This window comes from Sorex fumeus, unplaced genomic scaffold (genome assembly GCF_029834395.1).
Source record: "Sorex fumeus unplaced genomic scaffold, SorFum_2.1 ptg000063l, whole genome shotgun sequence".
Classification (NCBI taxonomy): domain Eukaryota; kingdom Metazoa; phylum Chordata; class Mammalia; order Eulipotyphla; family Soricidae; genus Sorex; species Sorex fumeus.
Window position 1 is genome coordinate 60,767,626 of NW_026606120.1, and position 12,450 is coordinate 60,780,075.

General features: G+C 40.4%; 1 protein-coding gene across 4 annotated transcripts in view; it reads left to right on the plus strand.

Moving 5' to 3' along the window:
• Nucleotides 1-12,450, plus strand: part of TRIM37 (tripartite motif containing 37) — a 102,060-nt gene that overhangs the window by 24,668 nt on the left and 64,942 nt on the right. For all 4 annotated transcript variants that reach the window (XM_056127538.1, XM_056127536.1, XM_056127535.1 and 1 more), the window contains exons 10-13: nucleotides 8,310-8,360; nucleotides 8,507-8,588; nucleotides 10,389-10,465; nucleotides 11,350-11,529. In XM_056127538.1, coding sequence (XP_055983513.1) covers nucleotides 8,310-8,360; nucleotides 8,507-8,588; nucleotides 10,389-10,465; nucleotides 11,350-11,529 — 390 coding nt within the window. The remainder of the gene's footprint in view (nucleotides 1-8,309; nucleotides 8,361-8,506; nucleotides 8,589-10,388; nucleotides 10,466-11,349; nucleotides 11,530-12,450) is intronic.

Sequence of the window (12,450 nt, forward strand, 5' to 3'; positions counted from 1 at the left end):
TCAAGCACAAGTTGGAGAAATGAATAATAGAAAGTATTTGTTAGGAAATGCTGAAAGTAATTTATTAAGGAGTACTAAAAGTAATACTAAGTCTTTTAAAACTTGTGATTTTAAGAACCTCAGTGCCAGCATGCTCCAGGGGCAGTAGTACCATTTTTACACTAATTTCTAGTTTATGTAATGAGAGGAACAGGGCAGATTAATTAGAAGTGAAATGCTAATGGCATTTCAGAGGAAAGGTAGGACTCTGGGGTGGAGAATTTCTGGAGCCCCCTCCCTGCCACCCCTAGTTTCTTTTTTTGTTTTTGTTTTTGGGCCACACAGCAATTCTTAGGAGTGCTTAAGGAACCGTATGGGATGCTTGGGATGGAAACTGAGTCAGCTTCTTGCAAGGAATACTCCTTGCCTGCTATACTATCTCTGGCCCATCACCCAGATTCTGACTATGCTTAATTGCTTCTAGGGATTCTCCTGGCAGTTGTAAACTGTCAAATGTTGGTGAGAGTGGTGTTTATTATGCAAATATATTGTAATCAGCCAGGGATTGTCTTTCAGTTGCTTGGGTCTTTTCTTCTGAATTCTGGCTCCAACCATGTCTTATTTTCAATTGTTCTCACCTATTTCACTTTATTTTTGTGGGACCATACCAGGTGGTCCTTAGGGTTTATTTCTGGGTCTGTGTTTAGGGATCACTCCTGATGGGCTGCCGGGACCATAATGGGGCTATGGTGACTGAACCTGGGTCAGATACATGCAAGGCAAGTGCCTTATCTCACAGTGCTCTCTCTGGGCCCCCATTGTTCTCATCTCCTAAGGTACTTAACATTAGCTCTTGATAAAATATCACTTGGTTCATACACAGAATGGGTGTAATTTCAAGGAACTGGTGGTTTTTTCATGATAACTTTACCAAATGTAACTTTATATGACTGTGTATTACATTTACATTGGTCATTTTCCTATCTTACTGTCACAGTGTGACAGTGCTCTTGTTTATTTTACTTTTTGGGTCACACCCAGCGATGCTCAGGGGTTACTCCTGGCTCTGTGCTGAGGAATTACTCCTGGTGGTGCTGGACTATCATATGGAATACTGGAGTCAAACCCAGGTTATACAAGGCTAATTCTGTATCTGTTGTACTATTTCTCCGGCCCCAATGCTCTTATTTTTTTTATTATTTTGTTTATTTATTTTTGCTTTTTGGGTCACACCCGGCGATGCACAGGGGTTACTCCTGGCTCTGTGCCCGGGAATTTCTCCTGGTGGTGCTTGGGGGACCATAAGGGATGCTGGGAATTGAACCCAGGTTGGCCACGTGCATGATAAATGCCCTACCCGCTGTGCTGTCGCTCCAGCCCCCTTTTTTTGTTTGTTTGGATTATTTTGTTATAATTTTTTAATAAATCATTGTGAGGTATAGTTACAAACTTTTGTGCTTACATTTCAGTCATACATTGATCGAGTACCCATCCCTCCATCACCAGTGTTCCCGGTATCCCTCCCCCCACACACACCCGCCTCTGTGGCAGGCGCATTCCCTTTTACTCTCTCTCTCCCTTTGGGTGTTCTGGTTTGCAATACAAGCCTTAAGTGGTCATCATGTTTGGTGTATAGTCTACCTTCAGCACACATCTCCCATCCCAAGCAGCCCTCCAGGCATCCTTTACTTGGTAGTTCCTTCTTTGTTTGAACTGCCTTTTCTTTTTTTAAGCAAACATTTTATTTTATTATTTTTTTTTTATGTAGGAGTACTGCTATTTATTCAGCCACTGATTAGCTGATTGAATTGGGCCTGAACTCCACCTTACTTTTTAAAAATTTTTTTTAATATATTAATTTATTGAATCACTGTGGGAAAAGTTACAAAGGTTTCAGGTTTAAGTCTCGGTGATGCAATCATCAAGCACATTTCCCTTCACCAGTACTTATTTTTCACCAAGAAGAACCCTAATATACTGCCCTCCCAACCCTCCCAATGCCTGTGAGGCAGATGAATTCTATTTAACACTCTATCTACTTTGATTAGATTCATTGTTTCAACAAAAGATGCACTATTATTATGTAGAGTTTACACCCCCAAATCAGACCTGTGGAAAAGACATTCTGAAATGATTTGTTTCTATAGCTGGTTACAAGAATCAAATGATGACGCTATTGCGGCCGAGGGATTTTGGATTTCTGATATTTTACTTATTAAGCCTGGAAGTATTTCTGCCGAGAGTCAGATAATTATGAGACTGGTTTCTGTGCTTTAGAGCCATGGCTGTGCCGAAGAGCCGCTTGTCGGGGGCAACTTGTGACCTCGATAGGGCGTGAAGGACAAGCCTGGAACGCCCCCCTTCCCATCAGGTTTCAGTCGCCCCCGTCATGACCAGCTCATACCTGGCTTTCCAAAAAGCTCCGAGGCGGCTGCCATCTTGCTGTCCAGAGGGAAAAAGGCAGAAGGGAGCACATCCTTTTCCCTCTGGGCAGGCATGGTGGTGTGGATTAACGCATAGTCCATTCACTTTCCTGCCGCAAGCTGCCGGGTTCTGCATTAAGTCCTTGTGCTTCTGGAGCCATGGTTGTGCTGGAGAGCCGCTTGTGGGGGGCAACTCGTGACCTCGGTAGGGCGTGAAGGACCTTTTTATTTTTTTCATTTTTTAAAATTTTATTTATTGAATCACCGTGAGAGCAGTTACAAAGCTTTCAGGTTTAAGTATCAGTCATACAATAAAACACCCATACCTTCACCAGTGCCCGTTCTCCACCCCCAAAAACCCCAGTATACCCCCATTTCACACCCTCCCCCTACCTGTGGGGTAGGCAGATGATTTCCACATTACTCTTTCTCTACTCTGATTACATTTAATATTTTGACATCAGACCCACCATTGTTATTTGGGATTTTACCACAACACTCAGATCTGCAGAAAAGGCAACAGTAGACAATTTGTTTTCTGTTGCTGGTTATGAATAACATATGATGTTGTGTGACTGCAGTAGTTGCTGTGCAATTTTGAAATTCCAAAATTTTAACAATTAAATCTGGAGGGATTTCCACCAAAACCTGCTGGGTTCCGAGATTTGTTCCTGAGTCTTAGATCATGGCTGTCAAGCAGCTTGATCAGGAGCCAGAAAGGCCGTTCATGGACGGCGACTCAGGGTCTCATTGGGATGGGGAGGAAAAGGGCGGCTCCACCCCATCCCGTGAGGCCCCATGTGTCTCATCACTGAGGGCCCAAACCTGACTGTCCAGTGGCCTCTGGAGGATGACAGCCACCGAGCCACCTAGGGGGAGCAGGTAGAGGGACTACACCCTTTCCCCCTGGGGTGGCCCCGCGACAGTAACCTACTGCAGGGTCCAGATGCATTTCTGCCAAAAGCTGCTGGGTTTCAAGATTTGTTTCTGAGTCTCTAGGATCATGGCTGTTAAGCAGCTTGATTAGAAGCCAGAGAGGCCGTTCCTGGACGATGACTCGGGGTCTTGTTGGGAAGGGGAGGAAAGGGCTGGCTCCACCCCCATCCCGCAAGGCCCCACATGTCTCGTCACTGCGGGCCCAAACCTGACTGTCCAGTGGCCTCTGGAGGATGGCGACCACCACGCCACCAGGGGGAACAGGCCAAGGCACAAAACCTATTCCCACCTGGGGTGGCCAGGCGCCAACAACCTACTGCAGGGACTGGATGCATTTCTGCCAAAAGCCACTGGGTTTTGCGATTTGTTTCTGAGTCTCTGATCATGTGAACTGCCTTTTCCTCCCGGCACTTGAAGCCTGTTTCCAAGTTGTAGAGCAATCCTACTGGTCCTTATCTCTACTGTCCTTGGGTGTTAGTCTCCCATTCTGTAACTTTATATTCCACAAATAAGTGCAGTCCTTCTATATCTGTCTCCCTCTCTCTGACTTATTTCAGTTAGCATGATACTCTCCATGTTGATCCACTTATATGCAAATTTTATGACTTCATCTTTTCTAACAGCTGCATAGTATTCCATTGTGTAGATGTACCAAAGTTTCTTTAACCAGTCATCTCTTTTTGGGCACTTGGGTTTTTTCCAGATTCTGGCTATTGTAAACAGCGCTGCAATGAACATAAAAGTGCAGATATCATTTCTACTATACTTTTTTGCATCTCCAGGGTATATTCCCAGAAGTGGTATTGCTGGGTCAAATGGAAGCTCAATTTCTAATTTTTTGAGAAACTTCCATACTGTTCTCCAAAAGGGCTGAACCAGTCGGCATTTCCACCAGTAGTGAAGGAGAGTCCCTTTCTCACCACATCCACACCAACACCAGTTGCTTTTGCCAGTCTTTGTGGTGTGAGATGATATCTCATTGTTGTTCTGATCTGAATCTCCCTGATGTTTAGTGATGAAGAGCATTTTTGCATGTACCTTTTGGCTATTCGAATTTCTTTTTGAGAAAGTTTCTGTTCATTTCATTGTGCCATTTTCTGATGGGATTGGGTGTTTTCTTCTTGTAGAGTTCAACCAGTGCCTTGTATAACAGCCCCTTATCAGATGGGTATTGGATAAATCAGATGGGTATTGGATAAATATCCTTTCCCATTCTGTAGACTGTCTTTGTATTCTGGTCACTGTTTCTTTTGAATTACAGAAGCTTCTTAGTTTAAGATAGCCCATTTGTTTACCCGTTTCCACTTGCTTGGTCAGTGGCGTGTTGTCTTTGAAGATACCTTTAGCTTCAATGTTGAGGAGGGTTTTGCTGACCTTGTCTTTAGTGTACCTTATGGATTCTGGTCTGATGTTGAGGTATTTAATCCATTTTGATCTGACTTTTGTGCATGGTGTTAGGGATTGTTCTGAGCCCATTTTTTTTGCATGTAGCTGTTCAGTTTTGCGAACACCATTTGTTAAAGAGGCTTTTCCTTGCTTCACTGCACATTTCTTGCTTCCGTATCAAAGATTAGATGATCATATATTTGAGGGTGTGTGTAAGGATATTCCACCCTGTACCATTGGTCTGCGGCTCTGCCTTTGTTCCAGTGCCATGCTGTTTCAGTTATTACTGCTTTGTAGTAGACTTTGAAGTTTGGGAAGGTGATGCCTCCCCTCTTCTTTTTCTCAAAATTGCTTTAGCTATTTGTGGGTGTTTGTTGTTACATATGAATTTTAGGAGCATTTCATGCATTTCTTTGAAGAATTTCATGGGTATTATAGGGATTTGTATAGTGCTTTGGGGAATATTGCCATTTTGACAATGTTAATTCTCCCAGTCCATGAGCAGATGTTTTTCCATTTCCTCGTGTCCTCTTTTATTTCATGAAGTAGCGTTTTGTAGTTTTCTTTGTACAGGTCCTTTGTACAAAGACTCCTTAGTTAATCTGATTCTGAGGTATTTGATTTTTTGCTGCATGATTGTGAATGGGGTTGCTTTTTTCATGTCACTTTCTTCTCTTTCATTATTTGCATATAGGAAAGCCATGGGGTTTTGGGTATTAGTTTTATAGCCTGTAACTTTTTTAGCCTGCAAGTCTGTTGTTTTTAGGAACTTCTTGGTAAAAGTTTTGCAGTTCTCTAAATATGGTATCATATCATCTGCACTAATTTTTGGAGCATAAAAAAACATAACATGAGGCTTACACTTAAGGATAGTAGATACACGGGACAGATAGATTGCTCCACAGGTTGAAGCCTGCCTCATGAGTAAAGGGGAGAAGGCAGCCGGAATAGAGAAGGCATCACTAAGAAAAAGATGGCTGGAGGAATCGGTCGGGATGGGAGATGTGTGCAGAAGGTAGATAAAGGACCAAACATGATAACCTCTCAGGGTCTGTATTGCAAATCATAATGCCCAAAAGTAGAGCGAGATTATGGGTATTCATGTCTGCCATGGAGGCAGGGGGAGGGTGAGAAAGGGGGGATGTACCGGCGATATTGGTGGTGGGGAATGTGCACTGGTGGAGGGATGGGTGCTTGATCATTGTATAATTGTAACCCAAACATGAAAGCTTGTAACTATCTCACAGTGACTCAATAAAATAAAAAAAATATGTGTGTATATATATATATATATATATAGAGAGAGAGAGAGAGAGAGAGAGAGAAAGTATCATATCATCTGCAAATAGTGAGAGCTTGATTTCTTTCTTTCCTATCTGGAACCCTTGATATCATTTTCTTGCCTAACTGCCATTGCAGGTACTTCCAGTACTATATTGAACAGAAGTGGTAAGAGTGTTCATCCTTGTCTTGTCCCTGATCTTAGAGGGAACGCTCTTAGTTTCTCCCCATTGAGAATAATGCTTCCCTTATCTTGTGGTAGATGGCTTTGACTAAATTGAGGAAAGTTCCTTCAGTACCCATTTTGGTGAGAGTTTTCATCATAAACGGTCATGAATGGGTGCTGGATCTTGTCAAATGCTTTTTCTGCATCTTTTGATTTGATCATACGGTTTTTTATCTCTTCTTATATTGATATGATGGATTATGTTGATTGATTTCCAAATGTTAAACCATCCTTGCCAGTGCTCTTATTTTAATAAAACAAATTTTCTGAGTTGAACTTTAGAAATTTTTGCAGGTTGAACTTTTTGATAAATTAAAATTTTTGCTTGAAATGGAATGGAAAGCTTTCCAAATCTTGTTCTGGGGACCCTGGGAATAACTCCTGGTTACACTCTGACCTGTTAGACTATACTCTTCATGTTCCTATTTATATTTGTTTTCTTTTTTTTTTTTTTTAACTTTTTTAACATTTTATTTTCATAAAGTTGTTCACAATAATTGATTACATTCAGTATTTCAACACCAATCCCACCACCATTACACCTTTCCAACACCATTATTTTGAAATTTTCCACCACCATTCAAGCCTGCCCCACAGTTAGATAATTTATTTTGTATTGCTTTGTTATGAATAGTATGAGATGTGTATAAGGGTCTGTCTCACAGCGATTCAACAAAAAAGTAAGAAAAAAAAAGTATGAGATGTCGTGTGGCAGCAGAAGCATCCAATGCTTCTGGAATTCTAAAATTTTAAGTAATTGGGATCAGGAGACACATCTATGGAGTGAGCTGCTAAGTTCTGAGATTCATTTGTGAGTTTCTGGATCATGGCCATTAAGGTGCTTAAGTGGCACTCGGAGGCAGTTTGTGGGTGTGACAGCCAGGATCCTGGAGGGGTGGAGCTGGGAAGGGGCGGCCCAGTCACAGCTTTTGAAGCCTGGCGTTTTCAGTCACTGGTCCTGCATACTTGGGTTTTTCAGAGGATTTATTCTCTTGCATGGGGTCCCAGGATGAGCCTGTGAAAATAGACCCTGAGGGTGGCAGCGATTGAGTTCTGGAGGTTTGCTGCTGTTGGAGTTCTTTCGGGGCAGGGGAAGAAAGGATGCCTGCTACCGTCTGAGGCGCCCCAGTAAAATCAGCCTGGCACAAGGTCCAGAAACATCTCTTCCGGGAGCTTTGAGATTTGTTTGTGAGTCTATGGATCATGGCAGTTAATGCACTTTCTGTTTTGTTTTTCAGATAACAGCCCTAAGTTCTATTTTATCTTTTTTTCCCCCTTTTTCTATGTTATATATCAAACCCCACTCTTGCACTGAGCCACATCCTTGGTCCATAAACACAATTTAACTCATTTTTCTATTGCCGTGTAAGAAACATTTTTGTACATATTTTAGTACTTAATCATGGTCTGGAGCGATAGCACAGCGGTAGGGCATTTGCCTTGTGTGCAGCTGGCCTGGCCTAGCCGGGTTCGATTCCTCCACCCCTCTCGGAGAGCCCGCCAAGCTACCAAGAGTATCTCGCCTGCACGGCAAAGCCTAGAAAGCTCCCTGTGATGTATTCGATATACCAAACACAGTAACAACAAGTCTCACAAAAGAGACGTTACTGGGCCCGCTCGAGCAGCTTGATGAACAACGGGAGGACAGTGCAGTGCTACTTAATCATATATACCATTTATTGAGTCTTTAGTATATTTTGAATTATGAAATGAAAGTCAACTTTTGATTACCTTATGAACTTTTTTTTTTTCTTTTTGGGTCACACCCGGCGATGCTCAGGGGTTACTCCTGGCTCATGCACTCAGGAATTACTCCTGGTGGTGCTTGGGGGACCATATGGGATGCTGGGAATCGAACCTGGGTCAGCCATGTTGGCTGCGTGCAAGGCAAACGCCCTACCCGCTGTGCTATTACTCCAGCCCCACCTTATGAACTTTTTGATTTAATATTTAATAAGGATTTAAAAATACTTTTTAGGACTTTTAATTTAATGAAGTTTTAAGATATTACTGAGACTTTTGTAACTTAATAGAATTTTAAATTTACATTAATCTTTTTTTTTTCCTTTTATTTTTAGTGAATTAGTACCATCTTATGATTCAGCTACCTTTGTTTTAGAGAATTTCAGGTAAGAGTTTTTGACAATTTTTTTTTTTTTAATATATGAAAAAACCAACATAGCATAAACAACATGGTTGGTTTGGGATTTTGCTTTTGGTATTTTCCAATAGGTTTGATCGTGGTATTTGGTTCATTTTTGTTTTTTTATTTCAGCACTTTGCGTCAGAGAGCAGATCCTGTTTACAGCCCACCTCTTCAAGTTTCAGGACTTTGTTGGAGGTTAAAAGTTTACCCAGTAAGTTTTTCCTATTTCTAATATGTTTTGAAATAAAGCATTCCATAGTACTCTCGTTCCCTTTATTTAGTGGAATGAGAGTATAACGACAAATTTGGGTGAGGGGTTATGGTGGGCAACACCAGTAGTGGGTGCAGAGGGTCAGTGGGCTCTGTGCTCAGGAGAAACCTTTTAGGTTCTTAGGGACGATATATGGTGGCAATGATTTAAACTAGGGTTGTCTGTATGCAAGGCAAGCACCTTAACTCCATCCTATTTCTCTAGTCCTAATAGAAATTTTATAGGATAGTACCAGACTCTGAAAAGTTAAATGCAACCTGTATGAACCCTGACATGTTACTAAGAAGTCTCATTTCTTGTTTGTAGGAAGATACTTATTTTAAGTGTCTTAAATTTAAAATTTGAATTTAAGAGAAATTTAAAATTATTTTTAAAATCATATAAAAAACATAAACATGCTTTATTGCATATTTAATTGTGCTTTCTTTTGCTTGTTTTTTGTTTGTTTTTGGGCTATACCCAGCTGTGCTTCAGGCTAACTCCTGGCTCAGCACAGCTGAGGGATCACTCCTGGCGGGGTTCAGGGGACCATATGGGGTGCTACATGCAAATTAGGCGGCCTCCCTGTTGTACTATTTATTGCTCTAGTCCCAGTGCTTTTTCTAAAGGATATGTTCCTTTGACCTATATATTTTTTGTATTTGGTATAGTATTTAGCAACATGATAAAATCCTCATGTTGATTTTCATAGTAAGAATATAAATAGTGGGGCTGAAGTGATAGTGAAGTGGGTAGGTCATTTCCTTTGCACGAGGCCGACTGAGGTTTGATCCCTGGCATCTTTATGGTATTTCGAGCACCACCAGGAGTAATTCCTGAGTGTAGAGCCAAGAATAACCTCAGAGCATTGCTGGGTGTAACCCCAAAAGTCAAAAAAAAACAAAAAAAATGTAAATAGTAATGTGTTTGTTTTTCACATGATGTCTAATTGCACTTGATTTTATTAACAGCTATTGATGTGTTCATTACCTCTAATGTTCACTGAGTGATGAAAAGCAGTGGTATTCTCATTGTCTCTTTTTCATTTGTTAGTCATAAAATTTTATTTTATTTAATTTTTTTTTTGCTTTTTGGGTCACACCCGGCGATGCTCAGGAGTTACTCCTGGCTTTGCACTCTGGAATCACTCCTGGCGGTACTCGGGGGACCATATGGGATGCTGGGAATCGTACCCGGGTCGGCCGCGTGCAAGGCAAACGCCCTACCCGCTGTGCTATTGCTCCAGCCCCCAGTCATAAAATTTTAATGAGATGCTTTCCTTAACTATCATTACAGTTTACATAGAAGAGGTTTCTTTTAAGTTATTTACCAGTTTTTCTTTTGGAAAGTAGATGTATGAGCAAAGTACTTGAGAAATTTTAATTGCCCCGTTTAATATTGGGGCAATTTTGGCAAGTGACACTCCTGGTGCTGCTGTACATGACAGGGATTGTGTGTGGTGCCAGGAATCAAATGAGGGTTGACTGTGTGCAAGGTAAGCATCTTACCTCCATCCTGTATCTTACTTCTTTTGCTAGTTGTTAATATTTTCTGTAGAGTATATATCTTTTAGAGAGTCTCATCCATAAAAATTTAAAATATTTTAAATATAAACTAAAGTATATTGGCATTTGTGTTATTTATCTTAATGCTTTTAAGCTTAAAATTATTTTCCAATTCAAATATCAGGTATTAATACATATTTTTTTCATTATATCTTAATTTTTTTACATTTAAATTTACCTTTACCTTTTTTTAAAGGATGGAAATGGAGTTGTTCGTGGTTACTACTTATCCGTATTTCTGGAACTCTCAGCTGGCTTGCCCGAAACTTCTAAGTAAGATATTCAGTTAATAGGTTTTAGTGTGTATTTACATATATTTCTCTTAACAGTTATGTCTTTTTTTTTTTTTTCTTTTTGAGTCACACCTGGCGATGCACAGGGTCACTCTTGGCTCTGCACTCAGGAGTTACTCCTGGTGGTCCTCGGGGACCATATGCGATGCTGGGAATTGAATTCGGGTCTGCCACGTGAAAGGCAAACGCCCTACCCGCTGTGCTATCTCTCCAACCCCAACAGTTATGTCTTTTAAGAAAAACTGTATCACTAGCATGGAATCTTGCCATGGTATAATGGTATAAATCTAAGTTCTCAATTCACTTTAAAATAATTAACCTATTGTATATTACCATAACTTAAATCCATTTTAAAAACTAATTTTTTCTAAGATGAAGTAATATTTGGTGAAAACATTTTATAGTTTTGGAAGTGTTTGAATAGATGGGTCAGTAACTATTGTCATTTATTTATTTTGGCTTTTGGGCCTTACCCTATGGTGCTCAGGGGTTACTCCTGGCTCTGTGCTCAGGGATCACTTTTAGTAGTGATCAGGTGGACCACATGGGATGCTGGGGATTGAACCAGGTCAACTGCATGCAAGGAAAATGCCTGCTTGCTGTACTATTACTCGGCCCCAATAAGCTTACGTTTTAAATAAGTGTCATTTATGATATATTAATGGTATTAATTGTCTGGGGATTTTATTTTGTTTTGGAGCCACTCCTCACCTCTGCTCAAGTATCACACACTCCTGGTGCTGCTGTACATGACAGGGATTGTGTGTGGTGCCAGGAATCAAATGAGGGTTGACTGTGTGCAAGGTAAGCATCTTACCTCCATCCTGTATCTTTAACTTCTAGTGGTCTGTCTTTTAATTCTAGATATGAGTATCGTGTAGAGATGGTCCATCAGTCCTGTAATGATCCTACCAAAAATATCATTCGAGAATTTGCTTCTGACTTTGAAGTTGGAGAATGCTGGGGTTATAATAGATTTTTCCGTTTGGACTTACTTGCAAATGAAGGATACTTGAATCGACAAAATGACACAGTGATCTTAAGGTATAGGAATCATTTGATATTGTACTTACCCTGTGGGAATTTCATTAGAAGTTTATTAACAAAAAAAGGAATATTGAAACTCATTAGGAGTAAACTTACCATTTTAATTTATCATTTCATTTCAGGAATCCTGTGTACTGGGTGAATAATGAGTAACAAAATATGTTTGACGTATATTTGACATGTAGGCAGTGATTCCAAAAGTAGCAAATGAGGGGCTGAAGCTATAGTACAGCGGATAGGGCATTTGCCTTGCATGCAGCTGACCTGGGTTCGATCATCAGCATCCCATATGGTCCCCTAAGCACTGGCAGGAGTAATTTCTGAGTGCAAGGCCAGGAGTAACCCCAGAGCATTGCTGGGTGTGACCCAAAAAGCAAAAAATGAAAAAAAAAATAAAATAAAAAGCAAATGATTAGCAAATGTAGTAATGTTCCATTCTTTATTGAACATTTAGCAACCTCATGTTTTGGAAAAAGAGATCAGGAACTTTATGCCCCTGACTTTGTATGCTATTATAATTATAAATTAATTTTACTTCTTTCTAGAAAATGATTAAAGGTAGAGTTACAATTAAATGAGAATTTAAAACTTAAAATTGATGAAAACAAACTATGTGATACTAGTTGCTGTATTTGTAAGAAAGTACAGAGCAAAAATACTCTGTAAAGGACCAGAAAGATAGCAGAGCTGGTAGGGTGTTTGCCATGCACATGTCCAACTTGGGTTTGATCCCTGGCACCCCGTATGTTTCCCTGAGCACTGCCCCAGGAGTAAACACTAAGCACAGTCAATTCTAAAACAGCAACAAGTTATTCATTACAAAACAGGCCTGTTTAATATTGGGGCAATTTTGGCAAGTGACAAATAATGGGGCATCTTCACACAATTTTTTTTAAAACTTTTTTTATTGAATCACTG